This window comes from Phalacrocorax aristotelis, chromosome 23, assembly GCF_949628215.1.
Source record: "Phalacrocorax aristotelis chromosome 23, bGulAri2.1, whole genome shotgun sequence".
Taxonomy (NCBI): domain Eukaryota; kingdom Metazoa; phylum Chordata; class Aves; order Suliformes; family Phalacrocoracidae; genus Phalacrocorax; species Phalacrocorax aristotelis.
The window spans coordinates 7,840,842-7,861,127 of record NC_134298.1 but is presented as its reverse complement, the minus strand read 5'-3'; the positions used below and the strand labels follow the sequence as shown (position 1 = coordinate 7,861,127).

The 20,286-nt window shown below is 48.4% G+C and overlaps 1 protein-coding gene across 5 annotated transcripts; it reads left to right on the top strand.

The window, feature by feature from the left end:
* Positions 1–1,074: 1,074 nt before the first annotated feature.
* ETV4 (ETS variant transcription factor 4) lies at positions 1,075–19,473 on the top strand. 5 transcript variants are annotated; one of them, XM_075116586.1, is made up of 12 exons: positions 1,075–1,256; positions 1,373–1,466; positions 1,644–1,691; positions 7,297–7,350; positions 11,059–11,185; positions 11,790–11,948; positions 12,331–12,575; positions 14,906–14,980; positions 15,080–15,148; positions 15,509–15,678; positions 16,748–16,849; positions 17,501–19,473. In XM_075116586.1, the coding sequence occupies exons 1-12, from the start codon at positions 1,212–1,214 to the stop codon at positions 17,720–17,722; spliced, it is 1,410 nt and encodes a 469-aa protein (XP_074972687.1). In that variant the 5' UTR covers positions 1,075–1,211; the 3' UTR covers positions 17,723–19,473. The 5 variants fall into 5 exon arrangements, with proteins under 5 accessions (XP_074972687.1, XP_074972686.1, XP_074972685.1 ...); XM_075116585.1 differs by having other exon boundaries at positions 15,506–15,678; XM_075116584.1 differs by having other exon boundaries at positions 1,370–1,466.
* The last annotated feature ends 813 nt before the right edge of the window (positions 19,474–20,286 follow it).

The following is a 20,286-nucleotide window of genomic DNA, read 5'->3' as shown; positions in this document are numbered from 1 at the left end:
TTCCTTCTTCTTCTCTTGAGTATCTACTTCTCTTCTGGGAAGTTATATTCTGTGAATTATTATCTTATTATCGCTGTGTCCCAACTGTCACTGATGTTTTTTTTTTTTTTTTTGTAGGATAAATAGGATCAATAAATGGCAAATATGATCATAGAACTTTAAAGGAGAAATTTGAAAAAACTAACAGGGTGCACGCACACGGCACAGAAGGCAGCACCCGGTGTGCACAAAGGCACACGAGCCCACTTTTTTGGCGTGCAAGTCCCAGGACTAGATCTTTATTTTATGTTCTTTCCCTTACCATTCGTAAAAGTAACACTGATTTTGGCAGCCAGGGCTTTAATTATTTTCGTTCCAGATGCACGAGTGATTTTTTTTTTCCCCGAATCTTGTTGAAGCTTACAGAACTTCCCCAGAAGAGAACTGAACATACCTGAAGACTGTTTTAAAATGACTGCAGTGTGCGTGAGAACGGGCAGGCCTGGTCGTGTGCCACGCCGGTGGGAGCCTGAAAGTGCGGGCTAAGCACACTTCTGACACGCACAGCAGACATCGCGGGAGCGCCTTTACAGCCTTTCGTGAATGAACTTCGGGAGGGTTTTTTCATGAATGGGAGCTCCGTCCTTGAATGAATACCCAGCACTGCCGTCTGATTGGTCCTGGAGTCTAAAGCTGCTCCCACTTTTCGCCAAGCGAAGGCCAAAGAGAGCGGGGATTGGCGGGCGCGTCCCGGCCCGGCGCTTCATTCACAAAGTCAATGAAACAAAGGAGCGGGCGAGGCGAGGCCGCAAGCCAGGCGATGCGCCAATGGGAGGCCGCCCCGGGCGCGCGACGGCCTGACGGCCCGGGCGGGGCGGGGCCGCCGCGGGCTCCGCGTGGGCCGCGAGCCGCCGCCGCGAGGGGCGGGGCCCCGCTGTCCCGGGGCGGCGGGGGCTCGTCCCGGCCGGGAGCTGCCGGGCTCGGTCCCGCCTCCCGCCGCGGGCTTCGGCAGCCGCGGCGCCATCGCCGCGTCCCGCGTCCGGGGAGCCGTGCGGTGGCGCCGCCCCGGGGCGGCGGGCGGGCTGTCCCGCCGCGGCCGCGCTGTCCCGCCGCGGCCGCTGAGCTCGGCGGGTGGCGGCCGCCCCGCGGTGCCGCCCCGGCCCGCCGCCAGCCTCCCCCCGGGCGCCCGCCGAGCGCCGGCAGCCCCGCGGCGGTAGCGCCGGGGCGGCAGGATGAAGGGGCACCCGGACCAGCAGGTGCCGCTCACTTTCCCGCAGGTGAGTGGCGGCCCCGCCGGGCGGGGGGGGGGGACATGGACGGGACACGGGGGCCTCTGGGCCGGGGGGTCCCGCTCCGCTCGGGGACCCCGCGCTGATCCGCTCCTCCTCCGCAGCCTCCGGGCCGGGCGGCTCCCGGTGGCGGAGCTCTCATGGGCGCCAGGAAGAGACCCGGGGCCCCGGGCTTGCCGCCGGCGCGGGACTCGGAAGGTAAGGGGCGCCGGGGCCGGGGGGGGGGGGGGGGGGGGCGGAGGGGGCGGGGAAGGCTCCTCGGCGGGGACCGGGTCGTCCCCCTGCGCCTCCGCGCCCACCTGCCCGTGCCGGCCGGCACCCCCGCGCCGCAGCGTCCCGCCGCGCCGCCCCGGTAACCCCTGGCTTCTCGCGCAGAGCTCTTCCAGGACTTGAGCCAGCTCCAGGAGACCTGGCTCTCGGAAGGTAGGCTCCCTCCCCCGCTCGCTTGTGCTCGCCTTCCAGTTGCTTGTCTTCTGGCGTTTGTGCTGCTCCTTTGCTTTGTTTGCCGAGCTCCGAACATGAAGTGTTTTTTCCAGACTTGCCAACCTCTGGCTGCGGAGCCGCGGGCGCCTGAATCGCCCCATTGTGCTGGGAATTTGCTTATGAATGGAGCTTGGCAGGTGGCCCACTTTCCTGGTTACAATTTGGGTTTCAGGCTACTTGTAACTGGTTCAATTTTATGCTAATTTGTCACTTATAGTTGTTGGTTGCCAGAACGTTGGGGCTTTTCGTTTTGGGTTTTTCTTTTTTTTTTTTTTTTGGGGGGGGTTAAACAAACAATAAACTATTCTTTTCATTTTGAGGAACAAAATGCTTGCCTTAACTTTTTTTTTTCTTTAAGATAATTCTTTGAAGGGACCTTCCTGGGTTTTACACACCGTTCAGCTCACTGTCTAAATTATTCTGCCTTTTGACTTCAATATCCCAGGGTGTCCTGTTAATTCCAAGTGAAACTAGTTTTAAACAGGGTAGGGAATTTGCTCTAATTCTAAAAATGATCCATTTTCTGGAAAATCCAGAACATATCCTCAAGTACAGACTATTGATAAATATCAAAGTACTTATTCTGATATAGGTACTTAACAAATATTTAACAAAACGCCATACATATTTTTTATATTGCTATTGAGCAGGGTTGTTTCCCCTAATTTTTACCACAAGTGAAGGACAATCCTGTCAAACAGTCGTGGTTTTTTTTTTTTAAGCCTCCAAAAAGTAATTTGCCAACTAAATAAGATTATTAAGGAAAAAAATTAAATATTTTTGTTCATTTCAAGCTGAAATGAAATGACGTTGATCAGGCAGTGTTCAGAAGCGTGGGGATTGTAAGGATGCAGGAGGAGTTGCCTGGAGGCTGTTCCAGGGTTGAAGCACTCACCTAGCTTACCTCAGAGCAGAAAAATGGGTATTAACTGCTGGTCATCCAATAGATCTGCTGAATGCGCTTGAGGCTGGTTTCTCTTAAATCTTCAAAAACCTTGAGCTGCCAATAAGTTTGCCTCAGAATGGGTTCCTGGTAGACCTTCCGTTTTAGGCTTTCTAATGTTTAATATTTTTAGCTCAGTAATCCGAAGAATTTGCGGAGTCTCAGTTTGTCGGTAGCAGTGTTTGTAGCATGAATTCAGAAATACCCTGGGTGAAGGGAAGGTCACACGTGGTCTCTTAGCACTGTATAGAAAGAGGTAATCTGCTATTATACATAATTAGTAAATGAGAATGAAACCCCTATCGCATGTTTTTAGAACAGAGGCAGATTTATTTTTTTTTTAATAGCTCATAGCACCCAGTCAGCGTCCAGGCGAAATCTTTGGGAAATGCAATGCACGTTTTAATATCCTGGCTTACAATTTTAGACCGCATATATGGGGAAATCCTTTCTCCTATGGTGACTCCCACTTTCAGACTTTTAACAAGAGAAATAGCCCTCTGACGCAAACTATAATTTGCGTTTCTGTATTCACCGCTGCGTCAAACTCCTTTCCTGAATGGTGAAAATAAATTTTTTTCATTGATGTCTTGTACATCTCTATTTGTCAGCATCTGTCCATGAGATGGAGACAACTGAAACGTAGGAGTACCCTCCTAAACAACACAGAAGAAAAAGAAAAGAAAGTGAAAATGTGAAATATATTACTTAGTCTCTGTCTTTACCACATTTAGTTAAGAAATTTAGCTGTTATTTTATTTATAGTTCTTGGTGCTACTTTTGAAATAAAAGAAACAAACCTTGGAAGGAAGGAAACTGGAAATATAAATTCACAACAATCAGCCATATGAAAAATGTTAACAAATTTAAACTATATGTGTGTGTGTTTATGTTTATGCATGTGTGTATATGTCTCAATATATATATTTGTGTCATTTCATTCATAGGAGTATCTCTTTGTTAGCTTTTTGGAGTATTTTTAATAGTGTCAGTTTTTAATAGTGAGGTGTCAGTTAACACCTCATTCCTCATTTGCAGGGTAAAAGTCTAAAAGTTATATGTCTGCATAGATGACTCTTAAAAGAAACAGATGCTGAAAAATCCTAGGCCTTGTTACTAAAAACCTAAAGTTTTCCTCTACACCATTTTTACCAGAATCTGTTCGAATGCAGTGATGTGAAGCCGGCAGTTCATAACTGCATGGAACTAATTTCAAGTTAAATAATGTATACAAGTGATTCGGCATTCAGAGAAATGAAAAAACTTCCTTGGAGAAAAGCCGCACAGGCAATTGGTTATCTGTGCTGGTTGCAAGGAGGCGCGAGATGCGCCTCTTTGTGTATCCTTAGTCTGAAAGCTTTAGTTATAGTGCTCCAGGTCTTGAAAGCGGTGTGGGAGATGGTGAGGCACATGTTGATCCGTGCAGTCTGAGTGGCTAAAATAAGCCTGGGGTTGGGCTTTAAATGTCTGATTAGGTATCCCAGTTATTTTACGTATAGATGCTGGTTTGGGGAGAACAAGAGAATGTCTTTCCATATTGCAGCTATGTCAAGCAGATAATGAACGTAACAACTTATATTTTCTTCTGGCAACCGGCACTTTAGCCTTCTCGTACAGGACTGTAGCTGTCTGCAAGCATCACCGTCCAGCAGCGAGGCTGCATGCTCTCACTCCAGCCATGCCCTTCACTTCACATCTTTTCTGTGGTCTATTGCTTTAGTATGTAATTCTCTTAGCGAGATTGTCAGCAACGTGATAGACAGTAGTAGCTTCAAGGCAGTAGTAGGCTGTGAAATCCAAACTCAGCTCATACAACGTGATCCCTGTTGTTTCTTCTATTACAACGTTGTTTTTTAAAGACAATTCATAAAGTTAATTTTGTGGGTTTGGGGTTTTTTTCTGTTCTCCACCTTTTATATTTCCAGTTTGTCATACAGGTTATTTTAAGGAACGGTGACTGCAGTGCGAAGAGCTTGGCTAGTTCCGTCCTAATCCACTGCCTGTTGTTAACACAGTGTTATTCCCTAAGGTTTATTTTTGGCATGTCTTGTCTAGCTTAGCTTCAAGTAGCTGAGATTAGTGGGCTTCCCTTCCCCACGTCCCTTTACTTTGAGTACATCACCTTTGCTTTACAGCCGAGGGTGCAACCTTTTGTCCACTCTGCAATAACAAAAGCTCCACGTTTGTCTGTTGGGAACTAGCAGCAGCGTTTCCTTCACCAATAGTTTGCAAGAGATTTTGTGAAATCACGCTCTGCTGTAAGATCTGCCTTCCCTGCCGTCAAAGGGATGTAAAAGTAATTGTCAGAAGTAACGCAATATTCTAACACGAGACGTGCGATGGTTAAGGTTCTCCCTACAGCCTCTCTCAGGGCACACCCAAAAGCTTAGTTCTTTATCAGACCTGAGTTTACTACGTTAGTTGCTGTCTCTGGTGGTGGAAGACTGCTCAGGAGGCGGGCTGAGGCCATATCTGAGCGAGGCTCTGGGTAACAGAGAAAAAAAGAGCTGCGTATTAGAACATGGCTAAATTCTGATCAGTAACGTGTTCCTGGCAGTAGGATGGTGTGCATCTCTTCCTTCCTTAGCACCTTTTCTTTCTGTGGTAGGGAAGAATGCAAAGCTATTTGTAAATAAATACCGATGCTGCTGTCAGGGAGAAGGTCAGATTGGATCACTCGCTTTGGTGTCCTATTGCTTAAGGATGTGACTGCGAGATGTGCTTCCACAAGCCTATGCATTCTAGACCCTGTGCAGGCTGTCCAAGAGTACTGTCCTGTCGTGCTTACACAGCTCTTGCAAAGCAAAGATGGGCACAAACCATCTCATGGAATGGGGCAAGCATGCACAATTATATCTGCAGTTGGACAATCTGAATGAATTGTTCCCTCTGTGAATGGGAGGGCAATGTTGATTAAAGCTTTTCTCAGAAAATAAGAGAAGCAGGAGCTAGAGGAGACTACGTGTAGCTGATCCCTCTGTGAAATCAGAAAAGCACTATTACACATACACTGTTTGAACACAGGATTTTTAGTATAATAGCACTATAGACTATTATAACATCTGATTTTTTTATGTTGGAATAATCTCTCAAGGACACACCTGTGTACCTTGCTGAGTCAACCTGTAGGTGAAGGAGGACAATAAAATTCTTTTTCTTCCACTGTGCCATTTCATTGCTTTATTATCTATTTTGCAATGGCTTCGATGGAAGCCAGACAGAGGCTAAGGCCACGTTGTGGTGGGTGATCCATGAACAGAATGACCTAAGCTGGAGATCAGAAAAGGCAGGCAGCTACGCACAGGCAGGTGAGGAATTGGCATGAATGATGCCCTAAGGGCCAGCACAGCTGCCAGTCTTCACCGGGAACCATCTTTCAACCACGGTTAGGACTTCCACAGGCATCACAGGAAGAGTAATTCTGATATTTTAAATTTTAATTTAAAATAAGTACTCCAGAAAGTGATGAAACATACAGTGAAGTACGCAGTGAAAGACTCTTGTAGTGCCTCCATTTTGGTTGCTGTGGGGAAACTATCCCTGTGGGCTTTACAGCTCTTGCAAAGTCTAGTCTTTGTAAATCAGAATAAATACAACCCTCTGAGTTATGAAGAGGCATCACCTTACAAAGCGTGCTGCTGACTTGAAAAGTCAGCAGACAAACACATGAGCCTCACCAGTTTGTGCTTAGGCTGGAGGCATTAAGCCTGAAGCTTCTTAACATTGAGATGCTAATGTTGTTAACTATTTCCCGGCTTAGCACATTCAGCAGCGTCCTGTCCCGGCGAGGCAGGCTGTTCCAAGGTAAATGAGGCCTCTGCAGATCTTCAGATGTCTTTATTAGACAATCGTTGAAATATTCAAGTGTCTTAGACCTTGCTGTTACTGCTGGAGTTGTACTAACAATGCTGTCCCCAGGGCAGATGCCTAGAAATAAGTTTTACTGCATCCATTTGTGGGGGAAGAGCAGCTGTTTGCTGTCAGGTTGTCTGTGACTACACCAGCACTTCCTCTTACGTTTCCCATTTGCGAAATCACACACGCATGCCAGGCACTATTAACCATTTCCCTGTGCTGCTACCGGATAATTTCATCTTTCTTCTTCTGAAATGTTCTCCTCCTGCTGATTTACAAGTTGTAGCCTATTCCACTAGTGCCAAGCTACCCACTGCTTCCGGAGCTACTGAAAGGTTGAATACGAAGGCATAGGTGTTTCCTGTTATGCTCATCACTTCGGCATAGCCTTTCCGTTGATCATTGGTGGTAGTTTTTCCTATGCTAAATGCTTAGAAATTCCTGCGTGTTACGTTTCTAACAAAAACTGTTAACCCCGAGCTGATGAACTTGCTGTTGTCCTTATTTCCAAGGTAAGGGAGAACAACACTGGCAGGCTGTTAAGGGGTAAATCTGCAGGCAGAAGAGCTGTGTTCATTAATCCCAAAGGGAAACTATCCTTAGTCACTAAAGTGCCTCCTAGCAGAAAGCTCAGACCTTTCCTGCATAGACTTATTTCTGCTTTACTGTTAATTATACCATGCAAAGTGCCAGATCTAATTCTCCTCTCTCTCTCTCTCCCCCCTCCTTCCCTCCCTCCCCTGGCAGCTCAGGTTCCAGACAGTGATGAGCAATTTGTGCCTGACTTTCATTCAGAAAACTGTAAGTAGCATGGGGGTGCTCACACATCTCAGGGGAGAAGGGCAGGATGCACTTAAACCAAACAAATACGTAACTGCAACACACAGCATTGAGGCTGAAGTACTCATTTTATTCCTACATTGTTGCGACTGTGACAAAAAAAACAGGCTAAGCGTCCCCACCTGGACAACGCAGAAGTGTCTTTGTGCGGTGGTAACTACCGCAGTCCTTTATGCAGAGTGGCTTCGACAGATGGGTATTTTAATTGGGGGGTGTATGAATAATTAGGCACCCCTGAACACTTGAGAAAATGCGTTACTGTGACAATCAAAGGTAAAATTTGTGCTATTACTCCTCCCAAAGCAAAAGGAATCGGACTGTACATGGAGCTCTGGGTGCTGTGTCTCCTGCAGGTGCTTTCTGGGGGTTCTGCTCACCTGCGTGGCCTCTGGCCGAGCATCTGCTGCCAGCATGGCCTCTGTGAGGTGACGGTCCTGCCTGCTGCCTGCCACAGCATGAGGGCACAGTATCCCTGAAGGTATAAGCTCGCCAGCCTGCTTGCTCTCTGTTCTTAGGAACTGCCCACGGGACAGACTGCATGTGTTTGCACACGAGTGTACGGACGGTACCATCAAAGTTTGCTCTGAGAACTGGTCAAAGCACTTCACTTTATGAAAGAGCTGAATGTTGCACAGGTACAAGTGTACGTACAGGAGCCTTCCACACCACGGCCACGCAACTCTGCTTTTCTCACACTGGGCCTGCTTCAGCTGGACCTTGCGGCATGCCACCATCTCATTTAGAAGCTGCTGCCTGGAGCCAATACAGACTGTTCTGAATAGCTCTGCGCTGCCAGCAGCCGCGAGCACCCGGCGCCTGACTTCCAGCGGACACGTCAAGGCTACAAGAAGATGCCTCACCATTCCCTGGGCATACACACACCTGGCAGCTAACTGAGAGTAGAGATGTCCATTTAAAGCTGGTGCAGTCTGCTTTGGTGCCCCTCCTATGCTGATAGCCCACTCTGCCCAGGGCAGCTTTCCCCCTGAAAACTAAAATGAAGCACTTTTACCCGTTGTTCTTCTCCACATCCCTCTCCTGGACTCGGCCCTGCAGCACAGCCGGTCTTGCTCTCTGAGTCATATACCTTGTTTCTTCCTCTCTCTGACCTAGAACCAAGGAGAGGGCTGGTCCCATGTTTCACTCTGAATGAATGCATAAGCCAGTTGTAATGCGATAGCCTGTTCCAGCTATTAGGGGCCGGAAAGGATTGGCTGGTCCTAGCACATCCAGCTTCTTGAAACTTCGGTGGATTCAGGGTAATGGACGGAGCAAATTCCTCCCCTCCTCCTCCCCCCGCCCCGAGACTCAGCTGGTACAGCTGCATTTTCACATGGCTTCTATATATCTGTTTACTCCATACATTGAAAAAAGCTGCTGACGACAAAAGGGAAATGGATGCCCCAGGCATGGAAAGATGCTTTTCTCTTTCGACCCTTGCCTGGGCCTGGGGTGTTTGCACAGATGCAGGGGTGTCACACTCGGGCACTGAACCCATCCCAGGAGCGGGCAGGCCCGCTGGGTCTGCACTCACACCTGCCATCAGTCTGGGCAGTGCCCAGAGCTGTCTGCGAACAGGCCCCTCTGCTGTGATCGATGGCAATCCCAGGAGCGGATCGGGGAGCCAGTTGTCCCTGAGAAGGAGTAGGAGCCAGAAACAATATGAGGGCCTTTTATCTTTTGGATTTTTTATTTATATTGATGCTGTCAAGCTGTTTGGATCCCTTTGGGTGCTGGCGTGATGTGAAGAGTAATGATGGGCTTTTCTGGTGTAGGCTGAAACAGAAGGCAGGGAGGAGTCAGACTGGGGGGGGGCTTCCCCTCTTGCTTATAAAATTAATTTGGGGGAGGGATGTTTGCAATAAAAAGTGGCGTTAAATACTGCGTGCTAAGAGGCAGCAGCAACCTTTCCTCCAGCCCTTTTGATAGCTGCTTGCTGCAGCGCTTCTGAAGGGACAGTTAGTCCTTTATGTGAGGGAGAACTGGCTTGAGGATAGCTGGTGCACATACAGTTCAGGTCAGTCCTGAAATAAACTCAGCAAAAATATAAGGTATTAACAGATGAGGGTGTTACTGTCCATCCTTAAAACCGTAATCACACCTCTGGACGTCCCAGGCTTTGTAAACAGCATCATGTCAGCTTGAAGAGGTGGGAGTAAGCTGGAGAAGGAGGACTGGAGCTAGCATTATTAAAAGCTCACAGTTTTGATTTGGAGGGCAGATCTTTCCCTTGTTTGAAAAACAAGCCTAGACCTACGTAGCTTTCTGGGGTTACTTTTCTTTCCTTCCTAAGTGTCAGTGACCTCCTAACAGCGGCAGCAGAGCCCAGAGGCAAAGGTAGAAGATGTTTACCACGTCCTTCAGCCAGGATAAGCTTTTCTGAGGAACTAGTGAAGGAAGTTTTGCTCCCTGCTGGATTTAATTAAGCATAAGAAGTAACAATGACCACATCCTACTTCCTGGTGCTGTAAACTGCAACCCACATTTGTTATTCATGAAATTCTAACCAGCCCAGAAATATCCCTCCTTGCCTGCACCAGGCCATGACCACAGACGAGTGCGCTGAAAATGAAAAGGAACGTTTTTACTTTTTTTCCTGACTGTCACTGGAGTTTCAGATGAGCAAAGCGGATGAGATTCCCCCAGTCCCACATTCAGGGATGTTGGACTGTTAGCGTAGAAGAGATTCAACAAAGGGAAACCTGCATTTGGAAGTGACGTGGGCAGCTGCTGAGTGCCAGCGTGGCAGCCTCCCCCATAAATCACAGTATCCTGTAGAAGGGCCTGGCCTTTCTCCTGAGTGTTGGAGTACAAACCTGATACAATTAATGACATTAGATACTTCAAAGGGAGGCTACGGAGAAGACCACAAGCTGCTCTTTGAACTGTGAGGTATATTATAGTGAAAGCAAGGACTCAGAAGTCAGACTTCTGCTTTGTACTGTGCTTTAACACTGATGCAGTTCCTTGGGAAAAGGGATTTTGGCTACATCGGTTAGGTGCTTCTGAAAATACTACTTGTATAAGGTGTCCGTAAGCAAGTTAGCCTCGTGACAGCCTGTAGCAGTATGCAATGCGTATAATGGTATTTTCCCACAGCAAACCTTCAGCTTTTGTAGCTATGTCTGCAAAAACCTTACATTTATTGTCCTACAGGACAAACAATACTACCAGGAAATCTACAATGTGTCATCATATTAGTACATTATGATTTAGTGCAGTGCTAGGTGGTAACGCTACTCACAAGACATGCTTACCATATACGTCGCTGAAAGAAGGTTTTGCATGATGCAGATCAAAACTTTACTTTCGTGTGTTGCAAAACAGAGCATGTGCACGCCCTTACGACATAACAGAAAAAGTCTGTCCCAGCCCCGAACTGCTCGGGAAATCCCTGCTCTAAATCCTTTTCAAAGTGCTCTAGATTATCACAGAGCAGGTTAACACTACCTCAGATTTGCCCTTTTAAGGTTGGTGTACACAACCTTACTAAAGGAAGGGTAGAGCTCAGGGAAGTGAACAGTTGTGTGTATTAGTAAGCTGTTTCCCCCAGAGCCAGCTGAACAAGGACAAGGCGGTGGTGTCTCGGCTGACTTTTTACTGGCTGATAAAAATATCTCTCCATAAACAAGAAAAGTGTCAACTTGCTCTTTCATTTCTCTCCCACAGTAGCTTTTCACAGTCCTCCTGCTAAGGTTAAAAAGGAGCCACCGAGTCCCTCCTCGGACCCCACACTCTCCTGCAACCATAAGCAGCCATTCCAGTACCACAATGGCGAGCAGTGCCTTTATGCCAGGTAACACAGCTCACACAGGGGAGGGACGGCAGCTCTTATGAAACCCAGTGCTACTGCGTTATCTAATAACGAAGCGTTATGACAACAACCTGCTCTGTCTGCTGGGTAAGGGCAGTGCACACGGGCTGCGGTACAAATTAACTGGTGGGTTAATTAACGGCAGGCTGCCATTTATTGCACTGGAGAGCTCAGACCTGTGTAGGGCGGTTCTGGGCTTCCCTCTTCTTTCCTGCTCCTAGAGCTGTCCCTCAGTGTCCTGATGCAGAGAGCAGTCTTGACATCTGTCACATGCCTCTCTCCCCCCATTGCTTTCCAAAATCTGTCCCACAATTTGCTCCCTGACACCACTGCCCCCAGCCCCAGCTATTTGCTTGAGTTACAGCGCGGCTTCTTCAGCGCAGACACCTTCTCCAGTTTTCTGCTTGAAGGTTTATGGCTATTGTGCATGGGGGCAACTAATAATCAGAAAGGAAGGAGCTGATGCTGGGAGGTTTCTGGCCTAGGTGGCAGACAGCGTGTCTGCCTGCGACGCGTTCTCCCCAGGTGCTGCCACAAGTTCTTCTCGGAGAACTGTAATTCTCCAATATCTGTTTGACTGTCCCAGTGCCTATGATCAACCCAGACAAGCTGGAATCAAGTCCCCCAACCCAGGACCCCCGATACAGTCACCGCTCCAACAGTTCCCTAGACAGGACAGGAGCTTCCTGACCCCTGCGGGGCCACCCCACCCTACATCCAGCTGCGGATACCTCAACAAAAACAGGTGAGTTACTGCCAGGAGGAGGCAGCCACTGGCAAGAAGGATTGCCCTCCTTGGTGATTCAGGGAGGAGGGGCTGCAGCATCCAGGTTAAAGTGCTCAGTTTCGAGCAATCACAGGATCACCCCCATCCAAAGTACCTGGGACCCACCACTGCTGCCTGAAGAAGTCTATAACCTTAAGCCCGTCAGATTTTGTGAATGATGGGCTCTGTTTCCAAGCTGCCCTTGGAAACACCTTTCGCTGGGGTCCCTTCCTTGCCCCAGCTATGCGTGCAGTTCCTACCGCCCTAGTAACTGGCTGAGGCTGAGGAGTTTTCTGTCCCCCGACCAGCCCTGCACCAGGACCAAGAAAGCAGCCATCCCATGTCCTCTCCCCTCTTCTAGCTCTGCGTATCAGCCACCTGTGGAGATGTGCCGTTCCTTCCCTTCCTCCCAGGGAATGGCCCAGGAAGACCCCATTGCCTACCAGCGCCAGATGCCCGAGCCCTGCCTCCAGTACCCGCATCAGGGCTTCAAACAGGAGTACCATGACCCACAGTATGAGCAAGCAAGCGGGGCAGGCAGCAGCCATCAGTACCCAGCAGCTGTGGTGATCAAGCAGGAGCAGGTGGACCACGTGTTTGACTCAGGTAGGCAGAACTAGCTCTTCCTGACCACGTGAACCAGGCACCAGCAGGGGTGAGCAGCCTCCTGGGTGAACACTGCTGGTCTCTGGGCTTTCACACAGTATCACTTCATCTTCAGGAGCATGTGTGGTCGGGGAAACTGGCTGTGTAGCAGGAAATGCGAACAGTTCTGCCCGTTTACTGCACCCAAGAGAAGGCTGGGACATTCACTTTCTGTAACGCGTTCTGAGAAGCACTTTCTGGTAGATAGTGGAAAGCTTTAACAAGATACAGGAGCTAGAAGGTGGTGTTAAGGCCATTCAAACCACATTAAAGGCAGACATTTTTTTTCCATAAATAGCCATTGGGGAGACCCTCAAAATTCATAATTAGCCCACTCGCACCATCAGAAATGGCGAAAAGGGCTGTCCCAGTTTCACAGGGAGTTTTTGTCTTCAAGGCGATGCATGAGCTCGGAGGTCGTAGAAAGGGAGAGAAGTGAGGTCAGCTTTGAAGAAATTATCGTGAAAACATTCTGCAAATAGCAGCAGAAAGGATGGAATCCAATATCTTGGAGCTTGTCCAGAAAAACGGCCTCAGATCCCTGCAGCAGGGGGGACCTCCAGGCGCTGGCGGAGGAAGGCTGCTCCGGGCGCAGGGGTTGCACAGCGCAGCCCTGAGCTGCAGCTCACGGCACTGCCCGGCCCGGTGCTTTTTCCCTGGCTGGAGGCAGAAGAATTTAATTCGCAAAACGGAGACACAGATGCAGCTCTCCCTGCCCAGCTGGTGGGTCTCAGCTCTCACCGCTGAAGCCCCTCACCGGCAGCCGACACCAACTGGAAACTCGCTGCAGGAGGTCACAGAGAGAGCTGATGCCCCATTTTTGGAGTTTACCATGCAAAACCAGCTTTGCGCTGACAAACAGATCTAAGAGTCTAAAACTAAAACAGCCTAAAGAGACTTGGGGGGCTAACAATAAGCTGGCCAATTTCGGTGCCAGGCACAAGCGCAGAGCCGGGTCTGGGCTGACTCAGCTCAGTGCCGGCGTGCTGCTCCGCGCCTCCGTAGTGCAGCCTCCACCTGCTAATAATCCCCATACAAACAGGGCACACAGCGCAGACAGAGATTTCAGAGGATCACAGGAGAAAAAAAGTTTATAATTCCAAAAATAGCTCTCTAGATACCAGGTCAATCGGGTAGTCCTCTTATTTTTCCACAAGAGTTAAATCTTATTTTTTCAGCATCTTTTAATAAATCTTTTTTTCAGCCTGTCTAAAGACTTGCTGCCTTGACATTACAATACCCTCTTCTAGAGCGAATGTTACTTCTGGTTTCCTGGTATTTTAATGGGCATTTTGAATTGTTTCCTTTAGCAGAAATAAATACATAAATAAAAAGCTCCTATGAGGGTTTAGAACACACCGCTGTGGCTATGCTGATATTACACTTTTACTGGGTCCTTCTGTCCAGAGAGGTGAAGAAAATGTGCAAACCCGGAAGAATGCTTTTTGTGAGAGTAGTTTACGATTGTAATAACACACAGGCTGTCAGCTCAGGGTACCCTTCTGCCCTTAGTAACAGCAGAATATCTGCTGAAGCAGTGGCTTTACATGAGAGTATGAGGGAAATGTAAGGTGAATCTTTCCAAAGCTTCCATGTCGGCTGCGGATGGAACACAGGTTTGGTTCAGAAAATGCAAGACTCGGAAAATAAGATACAGGAGACAAATTGCAGTGTCCAGGCAACAATATAGGCTGCACAGAGGTCATGAAAAGATTCTGTTTTCGAACTCAGGTTATCTTTTCCTTTATGTTTTCTCAACTGTTGTGAGAACGCCCTATCGCGATGTGAAAATGCCAGGGTGACTTAAGACATCTGAAATGGCTTTTGTGAGACACTGGCTTCAGTGAACATTTGGGTGCTGCGGCTCTCCATTAACATCACCATAGTACACCTGGAAAAATGTAATGCCTGCTCACCTGTGAGGACGGTAGCAGAGTGCATAGCTGTCTTAAACTAGGCTGGGGGAGAGGTGTCATACAACTTCAGCCTATTGCCCAAGATTTTGTTTTAACGTGGTGTATAGGTGACTGACTGGCTATCCGGGCTACTCTGAAGGAAGCCACGCGATCGTACCGCAAAAATTTCCTAGTGTGATTAATGATTGGAAGCATGACGAAGACGAGGTTGTGGTGGGATGGCTGAGACATGAAAAGTTATCAGTCTGGCACTAAGCCTTCGGGAGGGCCCTAAGGGGACATTGGTTAGACAGCTGCACTTATCCACCTCTGGAGAGCAAGGTCATTCTGCCTCCTGTGCTTTTAAATTAAATTAGCTTGTTAATTGTTCTGTAGATGTTCCTGGCTGTCCTTCCATGTACATAAATGTTGAGAGTTATCCAAGTCATTCAAACACAGAAGACATATTAGGTAAGAAACCAGGCGACTGTCGTCATCTCCCTGCATTGCATTGCCCTCCGGTACTGCCCTGTCTTTGTCGGTGACTGCCTGTGTTGCCTTCTCTTTCAGGCTGCAGCTACGACAAGCAGACGAGGACCTTTACTGATGATGTCTGTGTTGTTCCAGAAAAATTTGAAGGTCTGAGGAAGAATGGCTTCCAGTTTGGGTGTAAGATAGGGTTATCCAGCATCTTTGCTAGCCACTTGACCACTCTGCATAGTTCATTACACTGTGTTCTTGCAGGTGTGTTAGCTGTGGGTCATACCTGGCTTTTTGGTATACCATTTCTTGAGCTTTTTTAGCAGCAGTCAGGCCTTCTAGCATAAGTAGCATCATTGCGAGGTTCATCAGAGCTCCTCTTGGAAGAGCTGCTGGTGAATTGGCCGCTCTGTTTTATGTGAACTGAAATATTCCAGGTAAATAGTTATGAAATGTGCTTTTTTTTGGCAACTGTTTTTGCACTGTTATCCTTATGAACACCTTGCTTGTTCTTAGCAGGAGACATCAAGCAGGAAGCCGGAGGATACCGGGAAGGACCTCAATACCAGAGACGGGGATCTCTCCAGCTCTGGCAATTTCTTGTGGCTTTATTGGACGATCCGACCAATTCCCACTTCATTGCCTGGACTGGTAGAGGGATGGAGTTCAAGCTCATTGAGCCAGAAGAGGTGAAACCATTTATCTTCTCTACAGGCTCAGAGGGAGCAGCCACTGCTTCTGAGGCTGCAAACTCCCAGGTGGCTTTTCCTCTGTCCTGTGAAGGCTCCTGCCTACCAGCAGTACTTGCTAGACCCTGCAGCAAGTCAAGGTTTTCGGAAGGGGTCAGAACACTTAGGTGACGCAAATATCAGGTTTAAGAAAGGCTGCTTGTAAGTTTAGAGTCTCAGCAATGCAGTGAGTCAAATTACCCATTGCCTCCGCTTCCCCAGACTCTCCACTCTCAAGCTTGCAGTGACTTGCGCTGCCTTACCACGCTCCATACTTGAGGATGACATTGAGGTTTGGAGTTTTGAACCCTACTGGTTACAGAAGTTTTCATAAAAATCTGGAAGAAACTATGTCCTACTCTAAATGTATTTTTTATATCAAAAATGATGTTAACTAAGGTGTAATTTCTAATGCTGCCATGTTCCAAAAAACCCAGTGATATCTAATAATATCTGGGAGATATGTCTGTAACATCTGTTCATATCTCGCTCCAATTAGAGCTCCATTTAGCACTGTTCTTGCTACTTATCAACGTTTCAGTGCAAATGAGTTGTTTTGGTGGGCTGGCATATGCCTACAACAGATTTCTGAGCCTCATGGACAAAGCTGAAAATGATTCTTCCTCCTACTAAGAAGGAAGAAAGGCACATGGGTCTTCCAATGGAGGTGTTCCCTTGTACTTGGCCTCCTGATAAACATGTAACCCTTGAAGATAAAGCGTAGCATAGGATGAAGCATCCCTTTAGCATCCTCAAGCTTTGAGAGTGCTGGAGAGTGATGAGAAGTGGTGACAGCAAATGAGCTCTGTAGTGACAAGGAGAATGCCCCTCTGACATAGGGTGCTCCAGTTTGAGTTCTGCTCATGTTGAAAAGCTGCTAAATAATTATTGTTTGAGTCTATTATTTAAATGTTGTGAATGTTTCTAGGTGTTGTGGTACCGCTCCTCAAAAACGAACCAGCTGGATAACGTTGGTTTGCCCTTGGTTGGGTTCACAGACCTTCACGCACTTTGTTACTTTATTCTGCAGGTAGCCAGGCTGTGGGGTATCCAAAAGAACCGTCCAGCCATGAACTATGACAAGCTGAGCCGATCCCTTCGCTACTATTATGAGAAAGGCATCATGCAGAAGGTCAGTTTGCAAAGCAGATGGAGTTTTCATGCCTTCAATGATGTTTCTTGTCTTAGAGACAGCAGGTCTTACAGGTACAGAATGTACCTGAGCTAGCCAGGCATCCTGGGATTTCTTTCCCCATAACTCGCCTTTGCAGCAATTAAATGAGGAAGGTGTAAAGGGGCTGAATCTAGGCAACTCACAGGAAATTTAAAAAAGGGCAATCATTATTTCTTTCTTTTTCTGCATATGTCTGCAATCCGGAGAACTTAGGCAGCTGCAGGACATATGATTGGCCTAGACTTGCTGTTGGTGAAGGGTTGCCTGGGGGTTGGTCCTGTGTGGTAGGGATGGTCTCTTCCATACCCAGGGCGCTGGAGAGGATAACTGTGAGTGTAATTATGTCACAGTACAGACTGGTCAGGGACTGTTGATGCTGTTGCTACCTGAACAAGGAGTCAGCTGGCAGCATCCCATTTCCCAGGAGCTGTTCCAGGGGAGACCAGAGCAGCAGAGAAGGACAGCACAAGGAGAACTTTACAACTCTGACATGCCTCAGGGCAATGGGCTAGAGCAGCAAGACATTTTTGCAAGCCTCCTCCACTGATGAGGAGCATTGCCTGGTGCTGCCTGTGTGCCTGCAGCATTCATCTCGTATCTTCCTTGCAGGTGGCTGGAGAGCGCTACGTCTACAAGTTTGTGTGTGAGCCTGAAGCCTTGTTCTCTCTGGCCTTCCCTGATAATCAGCGGCCAACTCTGAAGGCAGAGTTTGACCGGCAGATCAGTGAGGAGGACACAGTGCCTCTTTCTCACCTGGATGAGAATGCCACTTACCTGCCAGACCTGGGGAGCCTCCCTCCACAGCTTTACAGCAAAGGCTACACGTACTAGCATTGCTGGGAGCACCCTGTGCCTCCTTTGCTTGTGTATATAAGGAGATGTGTGGTTAGTATTCAATCAGTATAAGCATTTTGCTAGGCCAGCCTAGGGCAGCACTAAACTATGAATACCTGCTTTGGTCAGGAAAAGTGTTCAGGTGCACATGTGGATAATCACCTGAGAGTTGACAGGGCTCTTGTGTGCTCATAAGACCCTCATATTTGTGAGGATGGCACTCGTTCTCAGCGATGCAGGTATCTGAGCAGCGGAGCTGCAGCTTCAGCAGCATATCGGGTAATGGCTGCCTCCAGCTGGAACAGACGAGCACAGGCTGTCCCTTCCTTTGGTGAGGGAGGAGATGCCATCCTACCGGGCTCTTTTTCAGATGTGAGGATGCTACAATGCTGCTGCTGACTCCATTCCTTCAGTACATGTACTTGAACATCTGTGTAACCTGCCCTCAGCAAGGGATGGCTCCAACCCACATGGACTCACCTCTGCAAGGCCAATCTGGCCTTCTTCCCAGAATGGCTGCAACACGGTGGTCACACGCCTTGCCTGAACGGCTTGGTGGGGATGGGGAATACTTGTTGTCTTGTATGCGCATGCTCCTGCCTTATCGCCTCCTTGCTCATAACACGTCATGCCAGGACTATCTGCTATTTAGGCACTCTCTCTGAGCAGGGTAGCTGGAGGCACTGGCCAGGATTAGAGCAGTCCTGGAATGCATGGCAATACTTAAAATTTAGGGGAACTACAGAGCTGTCTGACTGCATTGGTTTGGGACACAGGTGAAAGCCAACGTCTCCTTCAGGTAGAGGGACTGCAGGAGTCAGCAAGGCCTGAGCCACCAGTTCATTGTAGCGTTGTGGCTTTTCCAAACTGAACAACTTCATCAACAACCATCCTCAGGATCTTTGAAGACCTGTCAGGCTCTTGAGTGTGTCCATCTGGGCTTGGCTAGAAAATCGTCTGAGGCAAGAAAAGAACCTGGTGGAGGCGTGTTAAGAAAATGCTTTACAAAGTAACCTACACCATACATAGTTCTTAATATCTGAATTTACACTTAACCTTCACAGATGTTTGCATGTTTGAAGGAAATCCTGATGTTTTATAAAGGCAGCTATCTCTGAAGCCCAGTGCAGCACATGCAACACAACTAACTTTGACTGGTTTTCCACAACAGTGAACATTTATAGTGGGCACCACATCCTCACTGAGAGGTGCCTCACTTTTTAGCTAGCAGCTCTGACATGTGCCCAGTTAGATAGGGAGAGTACAGTGTACCCATACAGAAAAAGCCTGTTTCCTATTGCTTCACATTGATGTTCCAGCTGCTGAATACAGAGAATCACCAATGCTGCCAATGTGGTAGCCTGTAGAGGGAGTTCTGTATGTTGCCCGAAAGCCTAATTTCCCCCAATGACTCTCCCCTGCATGGCTAATGCCAATGCTCCCAGCCTTGTCCCTGGGCACGAGGGCCACGAAAGGCAGCTCTTCCTGCCTGAGGAGAGGCCAGGTACTCAAAGCAGCCTGCTCTGCTGATGCCTCTGCACACCCTGTGGTCCAGAGACTTGGTGTTCTGGCAGCTCCTGGCCCTCCTGCCTTGCCCTGCTCCCATCTGGCAAGCACACTTCCTCTGGTGTCCCAGAAGTGAGGGTGAAGGGGAACCCTTCCATTGGTATAAGCTGCCTTTACTATTTATGAGTGTAAAAATACTATAATTAATAAATTGGTCTATGTCTTTGGCCAGTGCACCTTCATTCAGCCCCTGGCTAGTCCTCTTTACCTTCTGAGCTTGCTTTGCCTATCCCCTTGGCATCAGCTTGCAGCTTCTGGTAGCTGATCCAGAGAGTTCAGGGATACGTGTTTAGTTCTGAATCTTGGCAGAGTTCAAGAAATGAACATGCCAATCCCTTGAGATCTTTGCAACCAGTCATACAACCATGACTGAAAGATCACAGTGAAATGTGTAACCTCTGGCTGCACCTGTTGTCGGGGGAACCGCTCTCTGCAGCAGCGGGGAACATCGCCCACGCTCCCTCACTCAGTATGCTGGCCACTAAGCCAAGCTCCATGGTTTTAATTAGCTTTCCCCTGAACTTCATCTCTGCCTTGAGTGGTGGCACTTCCAGGTTGCTGGCTAGGAAAGTGAGCATGTTCCTGCCTGAGCTGGTAACGTGACCAGGGCAGCGCAGGGCACGCCAGCAATCCGAGTGGCACCCCTTCCCAGGCGGCAGAGCTGAGAGCCCAGCCAGGACACAGCCACCCACGTGGGCCCAGACAATCTTCCTTCCAGAAAGGGAATTCAGGGAGTTAGTTCAGATGTGGATGAGATTTTAGCTCCATGTTTCACCCAGGTTTGTCAAGTCAGTGCAACAGATCGATAGCTGCAGAGCAGTTCTGGGAATTGGCAAGATCAGGTTCTCATAACTGAGGGGCAGTGACCTCCAAAGGGCAGAGACTCATAACAACCAGATCAGAGAGCTGGAAGTCAATCAATACACTCTGTGTTTCTAGTTCAGCGAGGCAGCAAGGCAGCTGATAAGGGCAAGACGCTGGAGGTAATAGACAAG